Source organism: Furipterus horrens, unplaced genomic scaffold, assembly GCF_987537825.1.
Source record: "Furipterus horrens unplaced genomic scaffold, mFurHor1.1.pri manual_scaffold_17, whole genome shotgun sequence".
Classification (NCBI taxonomy): Eukaryota; Metazoa; Chordata; class Mammalia; order Chiroptera; family Furipteridae; genus Furipterus; species Furipterus horrens.
In genome coordinates, this window is record NW_028327187.1 from 35,363,477 (window position 1) to 35,390,085 (window position 26,609).

A 26,609-nucleotide genomic window follows, 5' to 3' on the forward strand; every position below is an offset into this window, starting at 1 on the left:
AGAAGTATGGCCCAAAATGGAGAATGGATCAAGGTTCCAGTGGCAGAACTAAGCGATGAGGAGATAGGCAACCTAACAGATGAGGAGATAGTCAATCTAACAAATGCAGAGTTCCAAACACTGGTGATAAAGATGCTCACAGGCTTGATAGATATGCTTGAATATGGAAAATGCATAAGGGAAGAAATGAAGGCTATGTTAAGTGAAACAAAGGAAAATCCACACAAAACCAATGGTGAAGGGAAGGAACTGGGGTTCAAATCAATGATTTGAAACATAAGGAGGAAAACAACAGTCAGTTAGTACGGAATGAGGAAGCAAGAATTGAAAAAAGTGAGGAGAGACTTAGGAACCTCTGGCACAACTTTAAACGTGCCAATATCTGAATCATAGGGGTGCCAGAAGGAGAGGAGGAAGAGCAAGAAATTCAAAGCTTATGTGAAAAAATAATGAAGGAAAACTCCCCAAATTTGATGAAGGAAATAGAAATACAAGTCCAGGAAGCACAGAGAGTTCCAAACAAGCTAGACCAAAAGAGGACCACACCAAGACATATCATCATTAAAATGTCAAAGTTCAAGATAAGGAGAGAATCTTAAAAGCAGGAAGAGTAAAGCAGAGTGTTACATACAAAGGGGTGCCTATAAGACTGTCAGCTGACTTCTCAAAAGAAACTTTGCAGTCAAGAAGGGACTGGCAAGAAGTATTCAGTGATGAAAAGCAAGGACCTACAACCAAGATTACTCTATCCAGCAAAGCTATCATTTAGAATGAAAGGGCAGATGAAGTGCTTCCCAGACAAGGTAAAGCTAAAGGAGCTCATCATCACCAAGACATTATTATAGGAAATGTTAAAGGGACTGATTTAAGAAAAAGAAGATGAAAACTATGAACACTAAAATGACAACAAACTCACAACTATCAACAACTGAATATAAAAAATAAAAACAAAATTCAACTAAGCAAACCAGAATAGGAACAATGTCATGGGTATGGGGATCATTTTGAGGGTGATCAGCTGGGAGGGGGATGGAGGAGAAATGAGGAAATGGTTCAGGGATTAAGAAGCATAATTGGTTGGTACAAAATAGGAGGATGTTAAGAATAATATAAGAAAGGGTGAAGCCAAAGAACTTATATGTATGACCCATGGATATGAACTAATGTGGAAGGGAAGGAGGGTGCTGGGTGAAAGGGAGAAAAGGGAAAAAATTGGGGACTACTGTACAACCATAACCAATAAAACATAATTTAAAAAAAAAATCTGTTTGAAGATATAATGACTGAAAACTTCCCTAATCTGGTGAAGGAAAAAAGACACAGAACTCAGGAACCTCAGAGAGTTACAAACAAGTTGGAACCAAAGAGGCCTACACTGAGACACATCATAATTAAAATGACAATGCTTAAAGACAAGGAGAGAATCCTAAAAGCCACAAGGGAAAAGCAGATAGTTACAAACAAGGGAGCACCAATTAGACTGTCATCTGATTTTTCAACAGAACATTTTAGGCCAGAAAGGAATAGCACGGAATATTCAAGGTGATGACGAGCAAAGACCAACAACCAAGGCTCATTTATGCAGCAAGGCTGCCATTTAAAAATCAGAGGAGAAATAAGGAGCCTCACACACACAAAAATGCTAAAGGAGTTGTGAACACCAAACTAGTATGACAATAAATGATAAAGGGCTTGTTTTGAGAAGAATAAAAAGAGAAAAAACAAAACAAAACACATGAATACAGTCTAACACTAAATGCATTACATACATACCTATAAGTAATCATCTTAAACGTAAATGGCTGAAATGCTCCAACCAAAAGGAATAGGGAAGCTGAATTGATAAGAAAACAAGACCCATATATATGCTGCTTCCAAGAGACCCATCTAAAAGATACACACAGACTAAAAATAAAGGGATGGGAAAAAATGTTTCATGCAAATAGGAAGCAAAAAGAAATCTGGGGTAGCTGTAGTAATATCTGACAAAACAGACTTTAAAACCAAGGTATAATAAGAGGCAAAGAAGGACACTACATAATGATAAAGGGAATAATCCAGCAAGAGGTATAACCCTAATAAACATTTACATACCCAAATGTAAGAGTACATAAATATGTGAAACAAATATCAGTGGACATAAAGGAAAAGATCGACAGAAATACAGTCATAGTCAGGGATTTTAATACCCTATTGACTTCAGTGGATAGATCTTCCAGACAGAAAATCAACAAGGAGACAGTTTCCTTAAACAACACACTAGATTAAATGGATTTAATTCCTATCTTCAGAGCATTTCATCCCAGAGCAGCAGAATGTACATATTTTCAACTGCACATGGGACATCTTCTAGGATCATGTTAGGACAGAAAGTAAGTCTAAATAAATTTAAGAAGATTGAAATCATATCAAGCATCTTCTCTGACCACAATGCTGTGAAACTAGAAATAAATCACAAGAAGAACACAGAAAAACAGGCAAAAACAAAGAAGCTAAATAACATGTTATTAAACAATGAATGGGTCAACAATGAGATCAAGGAAGCAATCAAAAGATACCTTGAAACAAATGAAAATGAGGATACAACAATCCAAAATCTGTGTGACACTGGGGAAGCAATGCTAAGAGAGAAATTCATAGCAATACAGGCCTATCTCAAAACAAAAAACAACAACAACAAAAAACCAAACAAACAAAAAAAGGAACAAGAGATCAAAGATGGCGGAGGAGTAAGTGGAAGCTACACTAACCTCCTCCCAGGACCACTCTGGATTTACAACTTAATTGTGGAGAAATCATCTGGAATAACCAACAGAACGCTAGCTAGAGAGAAGTCTTATAACCATGGAGAAACAGAAAAGGCCGCTACATCACAACGTGACCAGTAGGGAGTGTGGAGACGCGGAAAGGCTGACTGGGCTCCCACGGGTGGCAGCTGAAGGGACTGAGAAACAGCTCAGCAGCCGGGGGTTCCCCCTGAGAAGGGCAGGGTCTAAACCCCCAGCTTGGATTCCGAGCCTACAGCAACAGGGTGGAAAGTAAAATAGTATCCAGCTGTGAAAAGTGAAAAGCCACAGGGTTTCTTGCTAGCCAGAGAGAAACAGCAGGAGAAAAAGAGCTCTTAAGTGGATCACATATGAAAATATTTTGGCCCCGACTTACCCTGGGCTCAAGCAGAGGGAAGGTAGAGAGGACTGGAGACACTTGGGGAGAGTTTGATGCAGTGGCTTTGAGAGGAGAACTGGGGGAGGAGCCGACCAGGTCACAGTGCTGACTCATCCCGAGTACTGCAGGCAGACCATTCCCCTCTGAGTGGCGTCAGCCTGAGGGGAAGCAAAAGCTCTGCCTACAGGAATTAAGCTGCCACAACCACGGTCCTTAAGCCTGACGGCTAATCACAAATTGAATACATTAACAACTAAAGGAGACAGACAAAGACAGTAGATCCCTGGGAAGTCTCCAACAGGCTGCCTAGGGTCAGACTGGTACACGATCTGATGCCACCAGGGGCAGATCCAGGAAGTGCAGATCAGTCTAAGAAGCACCAACAAATAATATGAGTCACAAAAGTGGGGAGACAGAGAAACAACCCCCCATCGAAAGGAAAGGTAGAATGCTCAGAAAGAGTGCTAAATGAAATAGAGGGGAGCAAACTATCAGATATGGAATTCAAAACATGGATTATGGAGAAGCTCAATGAGCTCAGTGGAAACTACAAGGAACTTACTGAGAATTACACCAGCATGAAAAAAAAAAAAAAATAGAAGCTATCGATAAGAGCCAGGAGGAAATGAAGAATACGATCTCTGAATTGAAGAACACAGTAGAAGGAATTAAAAGCAGGCTAGAGGAAGCAGAAGATCGGATCAGCAAGCTGGAGGACAACGTAGGCAAAAACTCCCAGACAGTGCAACAAAATGAAGAAAGACTGAACAAGAATGATGAAGTTCTAAGACAGCTGCAGGACAACATGAAACGTAATAATATCCATATCATAGGAATTCCAGAAGGGGAAGAAGAAGAGCAAGGGATAAAAAACTTCTTTGAAAAACTAATGATGGAAAACTTCCCTAACATGAGGAGAGAAAGAGTCACGCAAGTCCAGGAAGCACAGAGGGTCCCAATGAAGATGAACCCCAACAGGCCCACTTCAAGACACATCATAATTAAAATGGCAACATTGAAAGACAAAAAGAGAATCCTAAAAGCAGCAAGAGGGAAACAACTAATAACATACAAGGGAGCTCCAATAAGGCTATCATCAGATTTCTCAGCAGAAACACTATAAGCCAGAAGGGAATGGCAAAAAATATTCCAAACAATGAAAAACAAAGGCCTACAACCAAGAATACTCTACCCAGCAAGGCTCTCATTCAAAATGGAAGGTGAAATAAGGAGACAAAAGAAGGCTAAAAGAATACATCTCCGCCAAACCAGCAATGCAAGAGATGCTAAAGGGTCTGCTTTAAGAAGAGGAAGAAACAGAGAGAGACAGAGAGAAACATGAGTACAAAGGAGGAAAATGACAATGAATAAGTACTTATTGGTAATAACCTTAAATGTAAATGGATTAAATGCTCCAATCAAATGACATAGAGTAGCTCAATGGGATGGAACTAGAGAGAATCATGCTTAGCGAAATAAGCCAGGCAACAAAAGAAAAATACCACATGCTGTCACCTATTACAGGAAACTAATGAACAACACAAACAAATGAGCAAAATTGAACTAGAGGTATGTAAACAAGGAGTAGACTAACAGTAACAAGGGGGGAGGCAGGAGGGAGAGAAGAGGGGAAGATGGGGAAGGGTCTAGTCAAAGAACATGTATAAATGACCCACAGACATGGACAACTGAGTGGGGACTGAATGTGGGAGAAGGGAGGGACAGGGTGCAGGGAAGCAAGAGGGGGAAAAAAGTGGGACAACTGTAATGGAAAAACAAACAAAAAATTTTAGTGCGGGAAAAAAATGAAAATATGAAGAATGGAAATGCCAGTTTAGTGAATAGTAGAAGGACAAGGCTTTTTCTTCGCACTGTATATTTTTCTCCCTATCTGATCCCTCCAGAGTTTGGCAGTCTAAAGAAGTGATGACATAAATTTCTTTGAATAAAACTAATAAGACCAGTTGTTAATAGAGGGGTTTTTTTTTTTGACCAAGACTTTGACTGGAATGTCATGCCTAAAGGAGACATGCTTGGGCTCTGGTTGTTACCAAAAAGCCCTGAGGAACTGGGAATGACTTTCGAGGGTAATAAAAGCCCACAAGATAAAAGGCTTGGTACCATGGTTGGTTGTGCGGTCCACAGCAATCATTCCAGGGAAGGAATGAAGGTTGTTTTCCTGAAAGATGGCTAGAAGGGACCTTAAGGAACAATGGAAAACCTGAAGGACTTGGAAGAAACAGGTGTGTACAGACAAGGCTGAATGCTCAGCTTCTGTGCTCTGAAGGGCAGACTGAAGGTCACCCTAAATGTTCCTTGTGTAAGTTCCAGCAAAGCAGAACTAAAGATGATAAGTGATCATTTGCTGCTCTTGTTGTGTTCATGCAAATGAACAGGATAAATTAAAAATGGACTTAATGCAGTCCCTTTAATGACAAGAAGGGTAATCTTAGGGGGAAAAATCGTTATTCAAAGAAGATCACAATGATCAGTGGCGGACTATAAAGTAGTGCAGCTAACCGTCTTTAAAGTTTCTTTTCATTTAAAATATGATTTCATTTGAAAGTTAAACTACGTCCGTGGTATCATCCAAGATGTTTAATTTACAGGCAAGAAGAATGTCAAATGCCTTGCAACTGGATATCTTTCCAATAAGACAGTCTTACAGATTTAGAGACTTGTTATGCTGCATAAATTAACATGTGTTTTCTGTTTTCAAAGGGCATAAGCCTATGATCTCCTTACCTGAGTGATTGTACGTATAGGTCTCACTTAATCCTGTCTGCAGCGCTGCCTCCTGAGACTCAACAGTTTGGCTGAACTAAGTGGTTGGGTTGATGAAGTATGCGGTGGTCTGTGGGCTTCACTTTACAAAACCGGTTTCTCCTTTTTATCCTAATGACTTGGACAGAAAGGGCCCAGAGATCTGAGAGGGGGGAAACTTAAAGTATTTCCCTTAGCCCAAACTAAGTATAATGGGCAAAAGGGTTTTGGACAGGTGAGATGTGCCTGGCACACCTTCCTCCAAAGAAGCCTTTTTTTTCCCTAATGTGAGACATTGAAAAATTAATCCCTGCCTTCTGTTATCTAGTGGTTATGGACTGAATGATGTCTTTTAACCCTGTTGCCAAATCTGTTGCTCCCAGAATACAAGGATGCCAGCCTGTTAAACCAAGCATGCCGTTGTCCAGGGACAGCCAACTGACCTGGAGTCTGCACGATCTTTTCCCATGTGGGAAGGCTACCCTCCCCTCCACACCCCCACTCTTATGAGGGATTTCTGGACCCAAGGGTAGGTAGGACAACGACCATATCCAGCTTGAAGCAGCTAGAGGAGCTCGAGACCTTCGTCCATTGTCCTTTAAAAGATTATAAAGGTCTTAAGTCTGAGAGGGAGGGATTGCTAATTTTTATTTTTAAAATAATTAATCATTTATTTGTTAAAAAATAAGAAGAAAAATATATGAAAGGGTGAGTGGGAGAGCTTGTATGTATCACCCATGGGCATGGACTTGGGGGGGGATTGCTGGGGGAGCGGTGATGCTCGGTGGAGGGGAGCAAAGGGAAAAAAATTGGAACTATTGTAACAATATAATCAATAAAATATACTTAAAAAAAAGAAACAGGAAAAGCCTCAAAGAAACAATCTAACTTTACACTTAAAGGAACTTGAAAAACAGACAAAGCCCAAAGTGGGTAGAAGGAAGGAAATAATAAAGATCAGAGTAGAAATAAATGAAATAGAATCTAAAATAACAATACAAAAGATCAATGAATCCAAGAGCTGGTTTGTTGAAAAGATAAACAAGATTAATAAATACTTAACCAGACTCATCAAGAAAAAGAGATAAGGTACCCCAAAAATAATATTAGTGATGAATGGGGAGAAATAACAACTGAAACCAAAGAAATACAAAGGACTGTAAGAAAATATTATGAACAACTATATGCCAACAAACTGGATAATCTGGACAAAATGGACAGAGGCCTAGAAACACCTAATCTTCCAAAACTAAATCAGGAAGAATCAGAGAATCTGAATAGGCGTATTACTCCTAGTGAAATTGAAGCAGTAATAAAAATACTCCCAACAAACAAAAGCCCATGAATGAATGGCTAAACAGATGAATTTTACCAAAAATTGTGAGAAGTAATACCTCTCCTTCTGAAACTATTTCATAAAATTCAAGAGGAGGGAAGGCCCTCAAACTCAGTTTATGAGGCAGCAGCATTATCCCAATTCCAAAATGATATAAAAACACTACAGAGAATGAAAATTATAGGCCAATATCTCTGATGAACATAGATACTAAAGTCCTCAACAAAATATTAGCCAACTGAACACAGCAATGTGTGGAAAAGATCATTCTCCATGATGAAGTGGGATTTATTCTGGGAATGCAAGGCTGGTACAACATTCACAAATCAGTAATTGTGATTCACCACATAAACAAAATGAAGAATAAAAACCACATGATCACATCAATAGATGCATAAAAAGCTTTTGCTAAAACCCAGCACCCATTTATGCTAAAAACTCTAAACAAAGTGGAGTTAGAGGGAACATACCTACACACAATAAAGGCCATATATGACAAACCCACTGCCAGCATCCTACTCAACAGGCAAAAACTACAAGTGTTCCCCTTAAGATCGGGAACAAGACAGGGATGTGTGCTTTCACCTCTCTTATTCAACATAGTACTGGAAGTCCTAGGCACAGCAAGCAGACAAGAAAAAGAAATAAAAGGCATCCAAATTGGAAAGGAAGTAGTAAAACTGTCTTTATTTGCAGATGACATGATACTGTTCATAGAGAACCCCAATAACTCTAACAAAAAACTACTAGAAGTGATAAACAAATTCAGCGAAGTAGGATACAAAATTAAAATACAAAAATCAGTTGCATTTTTATGCCAATAACAAAGTAACAGAAGGAGGAATTAAGAAAACAATCCAATTCACAATTGCTTCAAGAGGAATAAAACACCTAGGAATAAACTTAATCAAGGATGTAAAAGACCTATACTCAGAAAGGTATAAGACACTTAAGAAATAAATTGAGGAAGATACAAATAAGTGGAAGCACATACTGTGTTCATAGATAGGAAGAATTAACATTATTAAAATGTCCATACTACCCAAAGCAATCTATAGAATCAATGCAATCCTATCAAGATACCAATGACATATTTCACAGAACTAGAACAAACATTTTTAAAAATTTTATGTATCCATAAAAGGCCCCGCATAGCAGCAGCAATCCTGAGAAAGAAGGACAAAGTTGGAGGAATCACACTACCTAATATCAAACTATACTATAAGGCCATAGTAATCAAGACAGCATGCTAGTGGAATAAAAGCAAACACATAGATCAATGAAACAGAATAGAGAGCTCAGAAATAAATGCACACCTTTAATCACTTAATATTCTGAAAAGAAAGCAAGCCCATACAATGGGCTAAAGATAATTTATTCAATAAATGATGTTAGGAAAATTGGACAGATACATGCAGAAAAATGAAACTAGACCATCTTCTTACACCACACACAAGAATAAATTCAAAATGGTTCTAAGACTTAAATATTAGGCCCAAAACCACAAAAATCCTAGAAGAAAACATGGACAGCAAAATCTTAGACATTGCTCATAGCAATATTTTATTGGATATAGCTCCAGGAAAGGGAAACAAAAGAAAAAATAAACAATGGGACTACACCAAACTAAAAATTATTTTCACAGCAAAGAAAATTGTCAATAAAATGAAAAAACAACACATGGATTGGGAGAACAAATTTGCCGATACAACTGATAAGGGGTTAATAACCAAAATTTAAAAAGTACTTAAAAAACTTGACACCAAAAAAACAAACAACCAAATTAAAAAATGGGTGAAAGCCCTGAATAGACATTTCTCCAAAGAGGACATACAGATGACCAATATACATATGAAAAGATGCTCAACATCACTAATCATCAGAGAAATGCAAATTAAAACCACAATGGGATACCATCTCATACCTGTTAGAATGGCTATCATCAATAATTCAACAAACAGCAATTGTTGGCAAGGATGTGGAGAAAAGGCAACTGTTTTGTACTGTTGCTGGGAATGCAGATTGGTGCAGCCACTGTGGAAAGCAGTATGGAGATACCTCAAAAAAATTAAAAATGGATCTGCCTTTTGACCAGTGATCCCACTTCTGGGAATACATCCAAAGGAACCCAAAACACTAATTCAAAAGAACATAGCACCCTTATGTTCATTGCAGCGTTATTTACAATCACCAGGATATGCAAGTAGCCCAAGGGTCCAGCAGCAGATGAGCAGATAAGAGAACTATGGGACATTTACCCAGTGGAATACTACTCGGCCATAAAAAAAGTTTTATTTTTTTGTGACAGAATGGATGAACCCAGAGAAAATCATGCTAAATGAAATAAGCCAGCCGTAGAAAGACAAATACCATATGTTTTTACTTATATATGGAATCTAATGAACAAACTGAACTAACAAGGAAAATGGGGCCTGGCTCATAGTTGGAAAGCAGGATGATAGTCAGTGGAGGGGAGGCATCAGGGGGTTGGAGGAATGGACCAAAAAGGTAAAAGGGCTCAATGACATGGACAACAGTGTGGTGATTGGTGCGGGAATGGGGGTACAAGGGGACTAAGTAATGGAAAGATACAATAATGATTAAATAAAACAGTAAAGAGGAGAAGGTACAGAGGGAGCAGAGATTACAAAGTTAACCTCATGATTTTTCCAAGAACTAAATTTTTATGAAATAGCACCAAGAGCATAATTTTGAACTTTGTATTAATGAACCAAGGTGGTAACCTGACTAACTAAACAAAGTGATGTTCTGCAAAAACAAATTAGCCCTTTCTCTGCGTGCAGAAACCAATGCATAGCCAACAAAACCTTGAAGTCCAGTCAGTGTTTCATAATTTCATTATTTTTTATGACTTTGTTTTCTCAGTTGTAAAGGTACAGGTGTGCCATGAGGATTAAATGCAATAATCCATAAAATTTTGCTACAGATCTTTAAAATAACCTCAAATGTTTAACCCATTTCTCAGCCCCTCACTCATCTCTGACCTTATATAGTGGAGTCACATCATTTGTATATTTAGCTTATTTGAGTGTAATTATAGGTTCTCCCTTCTGTTTTTCTCTGTCTTCCATTTCTCTCTTAGGTAATTTAAAATATTCTAAAATTACATTTTACAGTTTAATTTCTCCTCATAATTTTTATTACTAAAGCAATAGATGATCATTGTAGAAAATAAGAATATACAGAATAGATACTTTATTGAATATTTTAAATAATTATATCACATGGTTTGATTTATAAATTGATTTCTCTCTCTCTTCCTTTCTTACCTCCTATCTTCCCTCCCTCTCTACCTTCCCTTCCCTTCTTTGCTGTTCTGCTTCTTTCAAGCCAACATTGAAAAACAGTCATGGTTTATTCTTGATGAATCAGTAATGGAATTGGGAAAACACTAAGTATGTATCCAAATATGTGCTATGTACAAGAGTGGGCACAGAGTATAAACTTGGAGGCCAACCAATAATTGTTTATTATCATACTGGAAAGAAGGGCTTGGAAAAGCATGTAGCAAACTCAGTGAAATAATAACAGAAAGCAGTTATGTTAAGTGCCAAGAGAATGACATGGACAAAAGGGTTCTGTGGGTGTTCAGCAGTGGACAAGATCTCTGGTCCTCAAAAGTGGTTCTCCTCCTGCCTAGTCATCTCAATAAATGGCACCACCATATTACCCAGTCTCTCAAGCCAAACCTTAATTGTCATCCATGAGTTCTTCCTCCTCCTCACATACCACAATCAATTGGTCCCCAAGTTGTGCCAATTCTGGGTTCAAAATGTATTTCGACTTCATTCACTTTTCCACATCTCCAGCCTATAGTCTAAGTTGCCATCATTTTTCACCTAGATAACCACAATGGCCTTTTAATTCATTTTCCTTCCTTCACTCTGTACCACACTCCATTCTCTACAGAAACTTAAATTAGATCATATGACTCACCTTCTCAGAATCCTCCAATGACTTCTCTTTGCAGTTATAATAAAATCCATACTTCATACCATGGCTCCTGTCCATATTCCATGGCTATGATCTGTCTCCTCTCTACCTCTACAGTCTCATCTCAAGCCAGTCTCAGCCTCATCACTATGCTTTAGCCACACCTGCCTTATTTCAGCTCCTGAAATATTCCAAGTTTTTCCTGCCACAGGGCCTTTGCACTTCCTATGTCTACTACTTAAATTTCTTTTTCTCTATTTTTCACATGGCCATCTTTTTCTAATCCTTTAATTCTCAGTTTAATTGTTCCTTCTCAATGAGGCCATCACTAAGAATCTTCTAAAAAATTAGGCCCTATCCATTAGTGTCTGTTTCTTTTTTTTCTTCATCGCACCTTATCTAAATGTATACTTATTTTATTTGTTGGCTTACTTGTTTTTTCTAACTCCCTTATTAGACTTTAAGCTTTATAATAGCAGGAATCATGTCTATCTTATTCATCATTGTAACCCTAGCATTACTGAATGAATGAATGAGTCATATGGTCAGGAAGGGCCATTTGGGAGAGAAAGAGTTTGAAGTGAATTTTGAAAACTGGAAGGATAGGCAGAATTTTCATAATCAAGATGAAGGAAAGAATTCCAGGTAGTAATAGAAGTGAAGTTGCTGAGGCAAGCAACTTGCACATCTGAGCAACAGTGAAAATGGAAGCTGCCTGCATTGGAAGGTTCTCATTAGGACATAACAACATAGGAACAACAGGTTTGTTAGTTGGCTGAGGCATAATTATCTTGCATCTGAAAGAATAGACTATTTTTTCCTTTCAATGTGGGCAATAAAAGAGAATCCACTGAAAATTTGAAACAGGGTCATGGTGCAGTGGTTTTTAAAAAAAACGATTTATTTGTTTGTTTATTTATTTATTTTTAGAGAGAGGGGAAAAGAGAAAGAGAGGGAGAGAAACATCACTGTGTGGTTGCCTCTCACTTGTGCTCCCAACTGGGGACCTGACATACAACTTAGTCATGTGCCCTGACTGGGAATCGAACCAGTGACATTTGGCTTGCACGCTGGTGCAGTGTTTTAAGAAGGCTTTCTAAGGAGGAAATTAGTATAAAAGCTTATGGAAAGTAATTTTCAAACAGAACAGATTTGTCCCACCAGTTAAATGCCTATATAAGAAAAAAGTATTAACACATATGAGTCAGAAAAGTCTATTTTGGCTACAAAACCCTAGAATTATCTAAAGTGTTAACAGATGATTTGAAAAAAGATATTCAGGGATAAGAAATAGACATAGATAAACTTTTGATTCCTTTCCTCTAATAAAGAGCTAATGAACAAAGAAGTGTCATGGGAGATGAGGAGAAAAATGCATGAACTTTTATTTCCTGCCTTTGAATAAATGTGAGGTTACAGTATTAGAGAACTGATATTTATTTTCAAAAAATTTTCATGAGGGAAGCTGTCTGATTTATAAACTTTAATTCTGAAAATTAGATTGTTATGGCTAGCTTACACTGTATACAGTACATGGAAATAGGCTAATTCATCATCAGTGTTTGAAAGCAATGAAATGCATTAAAATTTAGCAAATTGTGAATTGGAATGTTCAAACTCATTGCATATCCTAGTCAGGCAAGGCTCTGCAGGAACACATAGCACTCTTTCCTGAGTCCACCCTCTGTTCATACTCTTTCTGTCTTCTCAAATTCCCTTCCTCTCTTCTTGTGCCACCCACAACTAACATAACCTTCAAACTCCTCTAGCTAGCCTTCTCTGAAAACCTTACTTTCCTGGCGTGCTCTTTTCACAATTCTTATAGCAATTAGAGACTGTAGTATAACACTCAATTTGACATTGTTTTGCATTATTCATGTATTGTGTCATGAATGTCCTTTTCTGTCTACTCCTATCTGAACTGTATTAAGCATCTATCACAAGATTGAACAAACCACTGGGGTTTGATAACACTTTGTAGAATTGGTTGACTGCCTGATAATTTATAAATTAGGATTAGTTGCAAGACTTCCAGCCAAGACGGACTCGCTCGGTCTCCCTCTACAACTAGAGAGGAATACAACTACTTCCAAACAAAAGATAACTAGAAATTCCAGAAAATAAAACTACACGGAAGCCCAACGTATGAAGTTACAAACCAGCGGCGCCCTTTGGGCAGGTAGGAAGAATGAAAGTGGGTGGTGCTGTTTGCGGTCGCACCAGGGACAGTGGCAGGGAGAACAATTCTGGCTGCAGTCGAACCCTGGCAGCTTACAACCCCAACGCTGCGGAAAGCAGCCACCACATCGCCTTGAACAGTGAGGCCCAGAGGGAGGGAGGATGGATTCCGGTCTCCTAGCGGAATAACTGTGTGAATCCATCTTGGACCCCCGCCCCCACACAAAGCGCCACAGCGCTGCGAAATAGGTTGCGGATCGGCGCCGGTCGCTGGGTTGTGACCACAAAGGGCCACAGCGCAGCGAAAAAGGTTGCAGATCGCCGCCGGTCGCTGGGTCGTGACGAGTACACAGGCACTGCCCCCTATAGCCGGCCCAAGAAAACAAAACGCATCTGTCAAAATGAGGCAGACAACTATAGAAATCCCGGTGGCGCAGCTCACCAGGCAACAGATGAAGAATCTGACAGATGAACAAATAAGAAACCTGTCAGAGGCTCAGTTCAGGGCCATTGTTATCAGGTGGCTTACAGAATTAACAAAAGATCTGGAAAAAGATGAGAAAGAATCGAAAAACACTCATACTGAAAGGAACAAAACCACATACGAGACAGATGGTGAGGAAATAAAATCCAGAGTTCAAATCAATAAACCAGAACACAGAGAAGGAGCAAACAGTCAACCAGTGCAGAGAGAAAAAACGGGAAGCAAGGAAAATGATGAGAGGATCAGAAACCTCTGGGACAGCTATAAAAGGCCCAACATAAGAATCATTGGTTTGCCAGAGGGTGAAGAAGATGAACTAGAAATTGAAAAATTAAGTGAAAATATAATAAAGCAGAACTTCCCAAACTTGGGGAAGGAAATAAACTTACAGGTCCAGGAAGCGCAGAGAGTTCCAAAAAAACTGGACCCAGGGAGAACCACTCCAAGACACATTATAATCAAAATGTCAAAAGTTAAAGATAAAGAGAGAATCTTAAAAGCAGCAAGAGAGAAGAAAAGAATTGTGTACAAAGGGGTCCCAATTAGACTATCAGCTGACTTCTCAAGGGAGACCCTGCAGGCAAGAAGGGACTGGCAGGAAATATTCAAAGTAATGAAAAGCAAAAACCTACAACCATGAATACTCTATCCAGTGAAATTGTCATTCAGAATAGAAGGGCAGAGAAAGTGTGTCCAGGACAAAACAAAACTGAAAGAGTTCATTAGATCCAAACCACTGTTATATGAGATGTTAAAGGGACTGGTTTAGAAAAAGGAGGATCAAAACTGTGAAATCTAAAATGAAAACTGCATCACAAGAAACAACAACAGAAGTTAGGGAATTGAAACAAAGGCAAACTAAACAGGCAACGAGAATGGAAAAAGAACTATAGGTATGGGGACCATATTGGGGGGAGGTCTGCAGGGAGGGGGAAAGGGGAGAGGGACGGAGATGATATAGGAATTAAGGATCATGGTAGGAGGGAATGGAATAGACAGAGAGAGGTTGAGAAGAACTATATGCACAACTAATGGACATGGTCTAAAAGGGGGGGACAACTGGAGGGAGGGGTGCCACTGGGTGGAGGGGAGAAGAGCGAAGGGAAATTGGGACAAATGTAACATTATAATCAATAAAACACATTAAAAAAAAAAAAGGATTAGTTGCCAGATATAAAGTGTCCTGCGTCTGATCCACTATCTCAAATAAAGCTATATAATATTACATTAAGAAGGGACATAACTTTGGTGAGGTGACCAAGGCCAAGAGAACTTCAATGAGTTGGTCAAGGTCAGAGAGCTAGTTAGTGGCAGAACCTGTGCTTCGGGTTCATGAAATCTGATAATTTTGGAGGCAAGTGCCATAAGGAAATATAGGCCCTAGTATTTCCTGACAGGGTTTGATGGCACATTAATATAAGAGTGAAGTGAAAGTGCTCTGGGTGCCCCAAAACAAAATGGCCCTTCAACTTATGTTACCTAGAAGGTCATCCTTTCCAGTGGCCCCTAAGGCAGGCAGGCCTTCCATTTGCCCCTTCCTTCTATGAGTAAAAAACCCCTAAGTCAGAAAGAACTATTCCCAGCCTGTAATCAGGATTACAGACAAACAAAGTAACACTGTTTTTTGGAATCTTATGGTGATGTGATCTCATGGTTTTACTGAGGAACCTCTCAAAGATAATTGAGTTTTAGAAGTCTGTGTAGCTGAATTATATGTATACCTAATTGTTACTATTTAAGATCAGACCCTTAACTTCTGAGACTGTTTCCATATAATGTATGATCAACATAATATCTTAGTATTAAAAAACATCCATCCCCAAAGCCCAGAATAGCCCATCTTCATTCATTATTGTCATCAAATCATTGTTGAGGTCTTAGAAGCAGAAGATCTAATGTGATCTGATGGAACAAGCCCTGGATGTGGGAGATATTGACACCAGTTCCTGTTCTGTGGTTAAGCTGCTGTGTGAAAGAGCACTTTTCCTCTTTGGGCTATAGTTCTGTTATCTATGAAATGGGGTTAACCTTAGTTTCTAACAGGGTTATTTATTTAAAACTTTCCAGCTCAGGCCTCTCTCTATTTTAGACTAATCTGCTTTTACTTTGCATATTTTAAACCAGATAAAATTTTTTTAGGTGAGGGCTCTTTTAAACAATAGAGACTCAACCAGGAGGGTATCTCAAATCCCTTTCCAGAGTTGGAGGTAGGAGAACATATATAGTTAGAAAATTAGATTCTAAAATTACCATTGCTTTGATATTTTGGTTTTAATCTTCAATTCATTTTGAATATTAAGTACAATTTAAAAAGTATTATATTTTATTTATTGCAAAAAAGAGAACAAACATGAGTTGAAGAAGGTTAAACACCACTGCTAATATGAATATTAACAATATGAATGTTCAAAAAGGAGAACAGATGCCTCTTCTTACCTCTTTCTGTGTCGTAGAGGTACACAAACTTCTCCCACTTGTAGTGACCTAGAAGACTCAGAATAGCGCCCTTCAAGGCTGGGCGCATCTGGATGACAAACTGCACATCTGCATCAGTTGGGAAGCTGGGCGTGACAAAAGACGTGTGCAGGGCCCCACAGAAAGAGGTCAGAGTGTTCATTGACATCTGGTCATAGAATCCAAAGATGGCATACACCCCTCTTGAGAACTGGGAGCAGACTGCAATGAGAAAAAGAGAAATTTCAATAGCCCCATGGTTCCTTGATATAACTTATAGGGTTGGAAATACAAAGTATAGTTAGGTTTTGGGTCTAAATGACATGCTTCAAAAGAAAACCAAGATTTCTGAAGTCCTAGAAGCCCTTAAAAGCCTAGCTGTCCAGCAGAAGAAGAGTAAGAAAGGGAAGAATTTATTTGATACAGTTGAATATTCTCTGTATCTACCATAAGCTTGAAACTAAGAAAATATAGGGGGGAAAAAGAGGTGAAGTTAGTATTCCCCTTTTTCAGTAAACCTCCCAGTTCACCTCCAAGACACTTAGTTCTCCCATACTTCCACCATAGCTGCCTAGGAACTTCATAGTGTGCCCACACCTCCATCAAGGTACTACTATCTTGTGACTTGCCCTTTCATGGCATTTCTACTTGGTGACAAAAATGACTGATGATTTAGTTAGAATGAATTGCTAATGTGTCTGCTAGGAAATGTGTTGATCCTCTTAGATCACACAATGATTTAATCATAGTTATTTTATGACTAATACCCTTAATGTAGGCCACCAATAAAGAAGATTACAGATTCTTGGCAGGTCATTGGGAAGAATGGCTTTCCAGTGCCCAGTGAGTCACATGGGGGTAGGTGAGGCTATTCTGTCCATGTGTAATTGCCAAAGTGCTATCTTTATCTTTTTGCATTTATCTTCTAGATCTATTAGCCTACATATAGAACTTTCATGTCCTCCTCATAATTGTAGTCAGCTTTACTTCATTTCAAAATGGCCCACACGACCATCTCTTACGTCTTCCAGCCCAGATGAGCTTAAAAAATGTGAACCAATTTCAACATTAGCTTAAGTAGAACATAATTAGCAAAGCAAATCAACTCCAACACTGTGTGGTGCATTCCAAATCCACGTGGAAATGATCTTTATATTATCTGCACTACTGCTTCCTTCTATTCATGCAAAGCAGACAGAACAGGCAGCTGATAATGTGGTGTGATTTAAGGGGCTCTGCATGGTCTCCCTTATCTGCTAGGAAGCCACCACTATGCTTACTTCTTCATCTTTAGGATGTTGAAAGAAGTCTGTGGCTTGGGAGGAGGATTAAATAGAATCTTTATGAACCATTAGCATGTTAAGACGAATTAATGTCTGATTAGATGCCAAGACAAGTAGTAAAGCAGATGGGTAAACTTTGATGGGAATGGGTGGATCAGAGAAAAGAATATAAAGGGTCTGAAGTCCTCCCTGAGAGGAGAAACAGTAAAGGAACTGGGCACCAAAAGAAGGAAGGCATTAAACGTAGGCAAGTGGAGAATCAATTTAATTCATTTATTTACTGTGTTGTGAGAATCATAGAATTCTCAGTATATGTGGTATCTTGCTTTCTATTTAAACCTACATTGATTAAGGATGCTTCCTTTTATCAGCCAAACTTATTAGTCATTGGTTTTAGGGTAGCATTTCAAACATGATTATCAGTCACTGAAGTATCTCCATCAGGGAAGATAATAGCCTCTAACTTGAGAAATCCTAGGTGACCCCCAAACACATGCACAAAAAGTCTTTGTATTAAAAGGAGAAAGCCAATCCGAGAATGAATCTGGGGCACCTCATAACAGAGGGGTATTCAGAAACAGAAAGTGGCTAGGTGTCACTTTGCCTTGGTCATCACCAAAGAGACATTAAGGAGAGTTCCATTTCAAATTAATCCTGTAAATGGAGAGGTTCTTTTATTATTTTTTATCGTTTATGCTATTTTAGTCATTTCCACTTTTTCTCCTTTTCCCCTAACCCTGTTCTTTGGTTAATTCCTTCACCATATTTCATCCACCTGCTTCCCTCCATCAGCTGTCAGCCTGCTTTATGTATCTAGGCTCTATTTCTATTTCGTTCATTAGTTTATTGTGTTCATTAGGTTCCACATATAAGTGAGATCATGTGGTATTTGTCTTTTACTGACTGGCTTAGTTTGCTTAGCATGATATTCTCCAGGTCCATCCATGAAGTTGCAAAATGTGAACTTTTTTCACTGCTGCATAGTATTCCATTGTAGAAATGTATCACAGCTTTTTTATCCACTCATCTACTGATGAGCACTTCAGCTGTTTCCAGATATTTGTTATTGTAAATAGTGCTTCTATGAACATAGGGGTGCACATATTTTTTTTTGTATTGGCGTTTTGGGATCCTTAGGATACATCCCCAGAAGTGGAATAAGTGGGTCGAAAGAGAGTTCCAAGTGAACGGAGAGTTTTGCAGTACCAGGTCAAATCTTGACCAGCACACATAATGTTCTGTATAAAATTGACGATAATAACAGCCATTGAGTGCTTAGTAGGCACCAGGCACTGTGCTGAGTACTATACACATATTGCCTTATTTGATCTTTTCAACAACCTCTTGAGGTATTGCTATTTTTTCTATTTAATATATGAGAATTATGAGACAAAAAATATTCAATTTCTTGTGTGGAGAAGCCATAATTTGAGCATCAGTCTGCCCAACTCCTAAGCTCACGTCCCAAACTCAACAATGACATTAAAGAGTAATTATTGGCATGAATGAGATAGGGTTTTCAGGTTTAGCAAATAAAAATATAGAATGTTCAGTTAAATTTGATTTTTAGATAAATTATTTTTAGTATAAGTAAGCCTCAATTTTTTACATATACTAAAAATTATTTCTTGTTTAGTTGAAAGTCAAATTTAACTGATGATCCTTAATTTTATCTGGTAACCCTAGGAAAAAACCATCTTATTACTGATCATGGGGCTAGAAGACTAGAACAAGCAATCATGACCCTTCACCCCAAATGATTCTGGAGGCAACTAGTAATTCTTAGATCAATACCTACTAGCTTGCAAGGCCAAAGAGAAAGATGAGGACCCATGAACCCTATACAAAATAGCCTCATGGAGAAATACAAAATATTTTCAACAAGGAGAACCCTAACCTGACTAAATTATGAACAATAATTGAGAAGGAAGTAAAGTTGGATAGAAGCAAATCTATAGCTATGATCCACTTAGAGTTTCAAAAAGCCCTTGATACATTAGAAGAAAACAAAAAATAAAAGTAATCATGTTATGGTAGTAAGATACTGGTTAATAAAAAATATTGTATTGCTCTTATCATTATTTTTGAACTGCAGAGGTACAAAATTAATTAATCACTACTAGTTCACATATGAACTTTTCATTTTTATTTATTAATTTATTTATCTATTTTTAAAATACAACAAACACTTCCCCATACACATGAGATAATTTCTATACGTCCCTAACATTTTTATTTCAAATTTAGAATTGCTTTATATTGGGAAAGAATTTTCTGGGGAGCATGGCTAGCTACCAGCAGCTCTTGATTCTCATTTTGCTGGTGCAGCTCTGTGAAAAATGGCTCTTCCATTGACCTCTTTGTAAAGAGGGGGCTGGGGTCTACTGAGTGACCTCTGGATAGTGGGGTTCCCCAGTCCTGGATCCAGCTATGTCATTGGATATTGTTTTATAAGTCCTGCTTTCAATTTTTCTATTGTAGTGTTAATCAGTACTTTAAAAAATACAACAAACACTTATAAAACCATCATGCAACCAAAGAACTATAACATCATTGATCTTATTTTTGCCTCTGTCTTCCTCCTCTATTCTGTCTCCCTCTTTTGACCTCTCCCTACCTCTGAGGTAACTACTATCTTGAATTTTGTATTTATCATTACCTTGGTCATTTAAAAATATACAAACACACACACCTAAACTATATGATGTTATTTGGAATACTATGCAGCAGAAAGAAGGAACTCCTATCATTTGCGACAACATGGATGGAACTGGAGAGTATTATGTTTAGTGAAATAAGCCAAGAAACAATATGGCGGAGGGGTAAGTGGAAGCTACACTAACTTCCTCCCAGAACTAGTCTGGATTTGCAACGCAATTTTGGAGAAATCATCTGGAATAACCAACCGAACACCAGCTGGAGAGAAGTCTTATAACCACGGAGAGACAGAAAAGGCCGCTACATCACAACGTGACCGGTAGGGAGTGCGGAGACGCGGAAGAGCTGGCTGGGCTCACACGGGCGGCAGCTGAAGGGACTGAGAAACAGCTCAGCAGCCGGGGATTCCCCCTGAGAAGGGCAGGGTCTAAACCCCCAGCTGAACTTCCCAGCCTACAGCAACAGAGTGGGAAGTAAAATAGTATCCAGCTGAGAAAAGCGAAAAGCCACAGGGTTTCTTGCTAGACGGAGAGAAACAGCTGGAGAAAAAGAGCTCTTAAGCGGATCACATACAAAAATATTTTCACCCCCACTTACCCTGGGCTCGAGCGGAGGGGGGGCGGGGAGGACTGGAGATGCCTGGGGAGAGTTTGGTGTGGTGGCTTTGCGGGGAGAGCTGGGGGGAGCGGCCGGCCAGGTCCCAGGGCTGACTCATCCCCACACTGCAGGCAGACAATTCCCAGCCAAGTGGCGTCAGCCTGAGGGGAAGCAAAGGCCCTGCCTACAGGAATTAAGCTGCCACACCCACGGTCCTTAAGCCTGACGGCTAATCACAGATTAAATAGATTATCAACTAAAGGAGACAGACAAAGGCAGTAGATCCCTGGAAGTCTCCAACAGGCTGCCTAGGCCCAGACTGGTACAGGATCTGACGCCACCAGGGGCAGATCCAGGAAGTGCAGATCATTCTAAGAAGTACCAACAAACAATAGGAGTCACAAAAATGGGGAGACAGAGAAACAACCCCCCATCGAAAGGAAAGGTAGAGTCCCCAGAAAGAATGCTAAATGAAATAGAGGGGAACCAACTATCAGAGATGGAATTGAAAGCATGTATTATGGAGAAACTCAATGAGCTCAGCGGAAACTACAAAGAACTCCAGAAAAACTACAGTGAACTCCAGAAGAACTATAAGGAACTTACTGAGAATTATACCAGCATCAAAAAGGACATGGAAGCTATCAATAAGAGCCAGGAGGAAATGAAGAATACGATCTCTGAATTGAAGAACACAGTAGAAGGAATTAAAAACAGGCTAGAGGAAGCAGAAAATCGGATCAGCGAGCTGGAGGACAATGTAGACAAAACTCACAGACAGTGCAACAAAATGAAAAAAGGCTGAACAAGACTGAAGAGGCTCTAAGACAGCTGCAGGACAACATGAAACGTAATAATATCCGTATCATAGGAATTCCAAAAGGAGAAGAATAAGAGCAAGGGATAGAAAACCTCTTTGAAAAACTAATGACAGAAAACTTCCCTAACATGAAGAGAGAAAGAATCAAGCAAGTCCAGGAAGCACAGAGGGTCCCAATGAAGATGAACCCCAACAGGCCCACTTCAAGACACATCATATTTAAAATGCCAACATTCAAAGACAAAGAGAGAATCCTAAAAGCAGCAAGAGAGAAACAACTAATAACATACAAGGGAGCTCCAATAAGGCTATCATCAGATTTCTCAGCAAAAACACTACAAGCCAGAAGGGAATGGCAAAATATATTCCAAGTAATGAAAAACAAAGGCCTACAACCAAGAAGACTCTACCCAGCAAGGCTCTCATTCAAAATGGAAGGTGAAATAAGGAGTTTCCAAGACAAAAGAAGGTTAAAAGAATACATCTCCACCAAACCAGTATTGCAAGAGATGCTAAAGGGTCTGCTTTAAGAAGATGAAGAAACAGAGAGAGACAGAGAGGAACACGAGTACAAAGGGGGAAAATGACAATGAAAAAGTACTGAAAGAAAGAAGGAACTTCTACCATTTGCAACAACATGATTGGAACTAGAGAGAATTATGCTTAGCGAAATAAGCCAGGCAACAAAAGAAAATTACCTTATGCTATCACCTGTTAAAGGAAACTAATGAACAACACAAACAAATGAGCAAAATTGAACCAGAGGTATGTAAACGAGGAATAAACTAACAGTAACAAAGGGGGAGATGGGAGGGAGAGAAGTGGTAAGAAGGGGAAGGGTCTAGTCAAAGAACATGTATAAATGATCCATGGACATGGACAGCTGGGTGGGGACTGAATGTGGGAGAAGGGAGGGACAGGGTGCAGAGAAGCAAGAAGGGGGAAAAAGTGAGACAAGTGTAATGGAAAAACAAACAAACAGAAAAAATTTTAGTGGGTGAAAAATAAAAATATAAAGAATAGAAATGCAAGTTCAGTGAATATTAGAAGGACAAGGATTTTCCTTCACACTGTATATTTTTCTCCCTATCTGATCCCTCCAGAATTTGGCATTCTAAAGAAGTAAGTAATGACCTAAGTTTCTTTGCATAAAACTAATAAGACCAGTTGTTAATAACGATTTTTTTGACTAAGACTTTGACTGGAATGTCATGCCTAAAGGAGACATGCTTGGGCTTTGGTTGTTACCAAAAAGCCCTGAGCAACTGGGACTGACTTTCAAAGGTAATAAAAGTCCACGAGATAAAAGGCCTGGTACCTTGGATGGATGAGCGGTCCATAGCAATCTTTCCAGGGAAGGAATGAAGGTTGTTTTCCTGAAAGATGGCTAGAAGGGATCTTAAGGCACAATGGAAAACCAGGAGGACCTGGAAAAGACAGGTGTTTACAGGCAAGGCTGAATGCTAGTTATGTGGCTCAGCTTCTGTGCCCTGAAGGGCAGACTGAAGGACACCCTAAATGTTCCTTGCGTAAGTTCCAGCAAAGCAGAACTAAAGATCATAAGTGATCATTTGCTGCTCTTGTGGTGTTTATGCAAATGAACAGGATAAATTAAAAATGGACCTAATGCAGTCCCTTTAATGACAAGGAGGGTAATCTTAGGGAGAAAAATCAAGATTCAAGGAAGATCACAATGCCCAGTGGTAGACTATAAAGTAGTGCAGCTAACCGTCTTTAAAGTTTCTTTTCATTTAAAATTTGTTTTCATTTGAAAATTAAACTATGTCTGTGGCATTATCAAAGATGTTTAATTTACAGGCAAAAAGAATGTCAAATGCCTTGCAACTGGATGACTTTCCGATAAGACAGTCCTACAGATCTATAAACTTGTGTGTGGGTTATGTTACATAAATTAACATGTGTTTTCTGTTTTCAAAGGGCATAAGCCTACGATCTCATTACCTGAGTGATTGTCTGTACATATAGGCCTCACTTAATCCTGTCTGCATTGCTGCCTCCTCAGACTCAATGGTTTGGCTGAACTAAGTGGCTGGGTTGGTGAAGAACGGGGTGGTCTGTGGGCTTCACTTTCAAACTGGTTTCTCTTTTCTATCCTAATGGCTTGGACAGAAAGAGTCCAGAGGCCTGAGAGGGGGGAAACCTAAAATATTTCCCTCAGTCCAAACTAAGTATAATGGGCAAAAGGGTTTTGGACAGGTGAGAAGTACCTGGCATACCTTCCTCTAAAGAAGCCCTTCCTTTCCCTAATGTGGGACATTGAAAAATTAATACCTGTCTTTTGTCATCTAGTGGTTACAGACTGAATGATGTCCTTTAACCCTGTTGCCCCCAGAATACAACAAGGATGCCAGCCTGTTAAACCAAGCATGCCGTTGTCCAGAGACAGCCAACCAACCTGGAGTCTGCACGATCCTTCCCCTTGTGGGAAGGCCACCCTCCCCTCCACACCCCCACTCTTATTAGGGATTTCTTGACCCAAGGGTAGGTAGGACGACAACCATGTCCAGCTTGAAGGAACCAGAGGAGCTTGAGACCTTCGTCCATTGTCCTTCATAAGATTGTAAAGGGTCTTAAGACTGAGAGGGAGGGATTGTTATTTTTTATTGTTAAAATATTTAACTAATTAATTAATTATTTTTTTAAAAAAGAAGAAGAATATATGAAAGGGTGAGCCATGGGCATGGACTTGGGGAGGGGATTGTCGGGGAAGGGGGGTGCTGGGCGGAGGGGAGCAAAGGGGAAAAAATTGGAACTATTGTAACAATATAATCAATAAAATATACTTAAAAAAAAAAAAAGAAAGAAGCCAGGCAGTGAAAAACAAATACCATATGATTTCACCTAATTCAGGAAGCTAATAAACAAAACAAACAAACAAGCAAAATATAACTAGAGGCATGTAAACAAGGAAAAGACTGACTGACCAGGGGGAGGGGGCAGGGTAAAAAGGGGAGAAAGAAGCGGAAGAGTCTAGTCAAGGAACTAGTATGAATGACCCATAGACATGGACAACAGGGTGGGGATTAAATGAGGGAGAAGGGGTGGGCAGGGTAGGGGGGAGCAATGGGGGAAAATGGGACAAATGTAATAGAAAAACAATTTTAAAAGAAATATTAAATATTGTATAAGCACACTCAACTATATGATTTCTGTATGAAGATGTTATAAATGGTATTCTTTAAAATAAAAAATAAAATTAAATAAAGAGAAAAACATTAAAAAGTGCCTAAATATTAAAAAAAATACTTTGTAAGAAGGGAATCATATTGTATAGGTGAAACCCAGACTCCAGGAAGAAGCGTTCAGTGAAATCTTTAAGCCTGTGTATGATGGCAAGCAAAATGAGACCAAAAAAAGACCTTATAAAAATGTGTGAGTGAGCAGGTGTGAAGGAACCCCGTGAAAATAAAAATTCAAAACTAAGCTTACAGCTTTGGTTGTGGCTCAGGCAAGAGATTTAGGAGTATTATAGATCAGCAGCAACCCTCAGGGAACATTAGGCTACTGTGGTCCAACAGGCAGACATGTGGCAGTGCACACCAACAAGAAGAATGTTAAGAGAAAATCTGTAAATATTCTATTCTCTTCATATAAAACAGGTGCAGCTGCCCTGCAAATACTATTGTGCATAGTTACCCTTGCTCTGCCTCAAAATATAAAAGGAACATTAGTAGATGTCCAAGTGCGGAAGATGACTGCCATATGAGGACAGGGTTAGTAGCCTCTGAGAGAAGCTGAGGCATATGGGGCCTGTGAATGACCTGTCACAGTGGATCCCTGGGCCTATTCCTGGCTGCAGAGAGTAAGACTGAATGGAACACAGAACAGACCCAAAGGACAGTGTCTGTGTTTTTAGATTTTTTAGACTGTTTGAGCTATAAGGAACTTAAATGACTATTTTATTCAGTGATATGTCAAGCATGGTCTTTAGTGTGAAATATTTTCTCCAAATGAAATTTTATGTGGAAAAGTTCAATATATAGGAGATAAAGTGGATCTCTTCTGATTCATCAGAGTTCCACTGACACTTTCCTATCATAAAGAAGCTGTGACACAGAGGAGGAAGTATCTTGCACAAGGTCATGCAATGAGTTACGAACCAGTCACTGAGAAATGCTTTATCAGCATCTCTACAGCATCTCTACTCCAGAGCTATCTAGGGCAGCATGGGTCAGAATTTGACTGACACGAAAGTGACTTACCCTCCTTGATCTCAGCATGGATGGATCCACCAGGGGTTTCCCATGACTCATCTGCTGGCTGCTTCTCTCACCTTTCCCAGCCTCAGATACCAACAATGAGAGCAGGTGGCAGATTGGTGATTTTGGAGGGACTCATGATTCTTTTGGGAAATGTCTGTTACCTTAATGTGAATCTTGAGTGAACCACATCCATTTCTTTATCTCAGAAGACTAGTCCTTGGTAGAATTATGCTGGAACTAATAGCTCTCTTGGCAATCTTATCAAGTGTTGAAGTGAAGAGAAAAGGGCAACAATTCATGGCTCTACCAGTCTTAAGCTATATGACTTTGTGCAAGTTACTTAACCTCTCTGAACCTCAGTATAAGATAATAATTATGAAGGAAATTTCTGAAATTACACCAAATAGGTTGAAATCCTGAATCCATCACTTAGGAAAGTTACTTAATATCTCTGTGCTTCTGACCGAGTTTATTCATCTGTAAAATTGGGATAATAATGCCTGTCTCAGCATTGGTTGTGAAAGTTAAAATTAGTTCATTCATAGGAAGCATCTGTAACAGTGCCTGACACATAACAGATACTCAATTAATGCTAGCTATTTTTCATGCAACAAGTATTTATTGAGCATCTACTATGTGCCAGGCATGGTTATGGGTATTTTCAGATATGGGAGAGAATAAAGATCCTGTCCTC

The 26,609-nt window shown here is 39.1% G+C and overlaps 1 protein-coding gene across 2 annotated transcripts in view; it reads right to left on the reverse strand.

Annotated features, from left to right (window-relative positions):
- GRIA3 (glutamate ionotropic receptor AMPA type subunit 3) overlaps positions 1–26,609 on the reverse strand; it is a 520,351-nt gene that overhangs the window by 402,152 nt on the left and 91,590 nt on the right. For both annotated transcript variants that reach the window (XM_090265357.1, XM_090265359.1), the window contains exon 3: positions 16,317–16,556. In XM_090265357.1, coding sequence (XP_090121483.1) covers positions 16,317–16,556 — 240 coding nt within the window. The remainder of the gene's footprint in view (positions 1–16,316; positions 16,557–26,609) is intronic.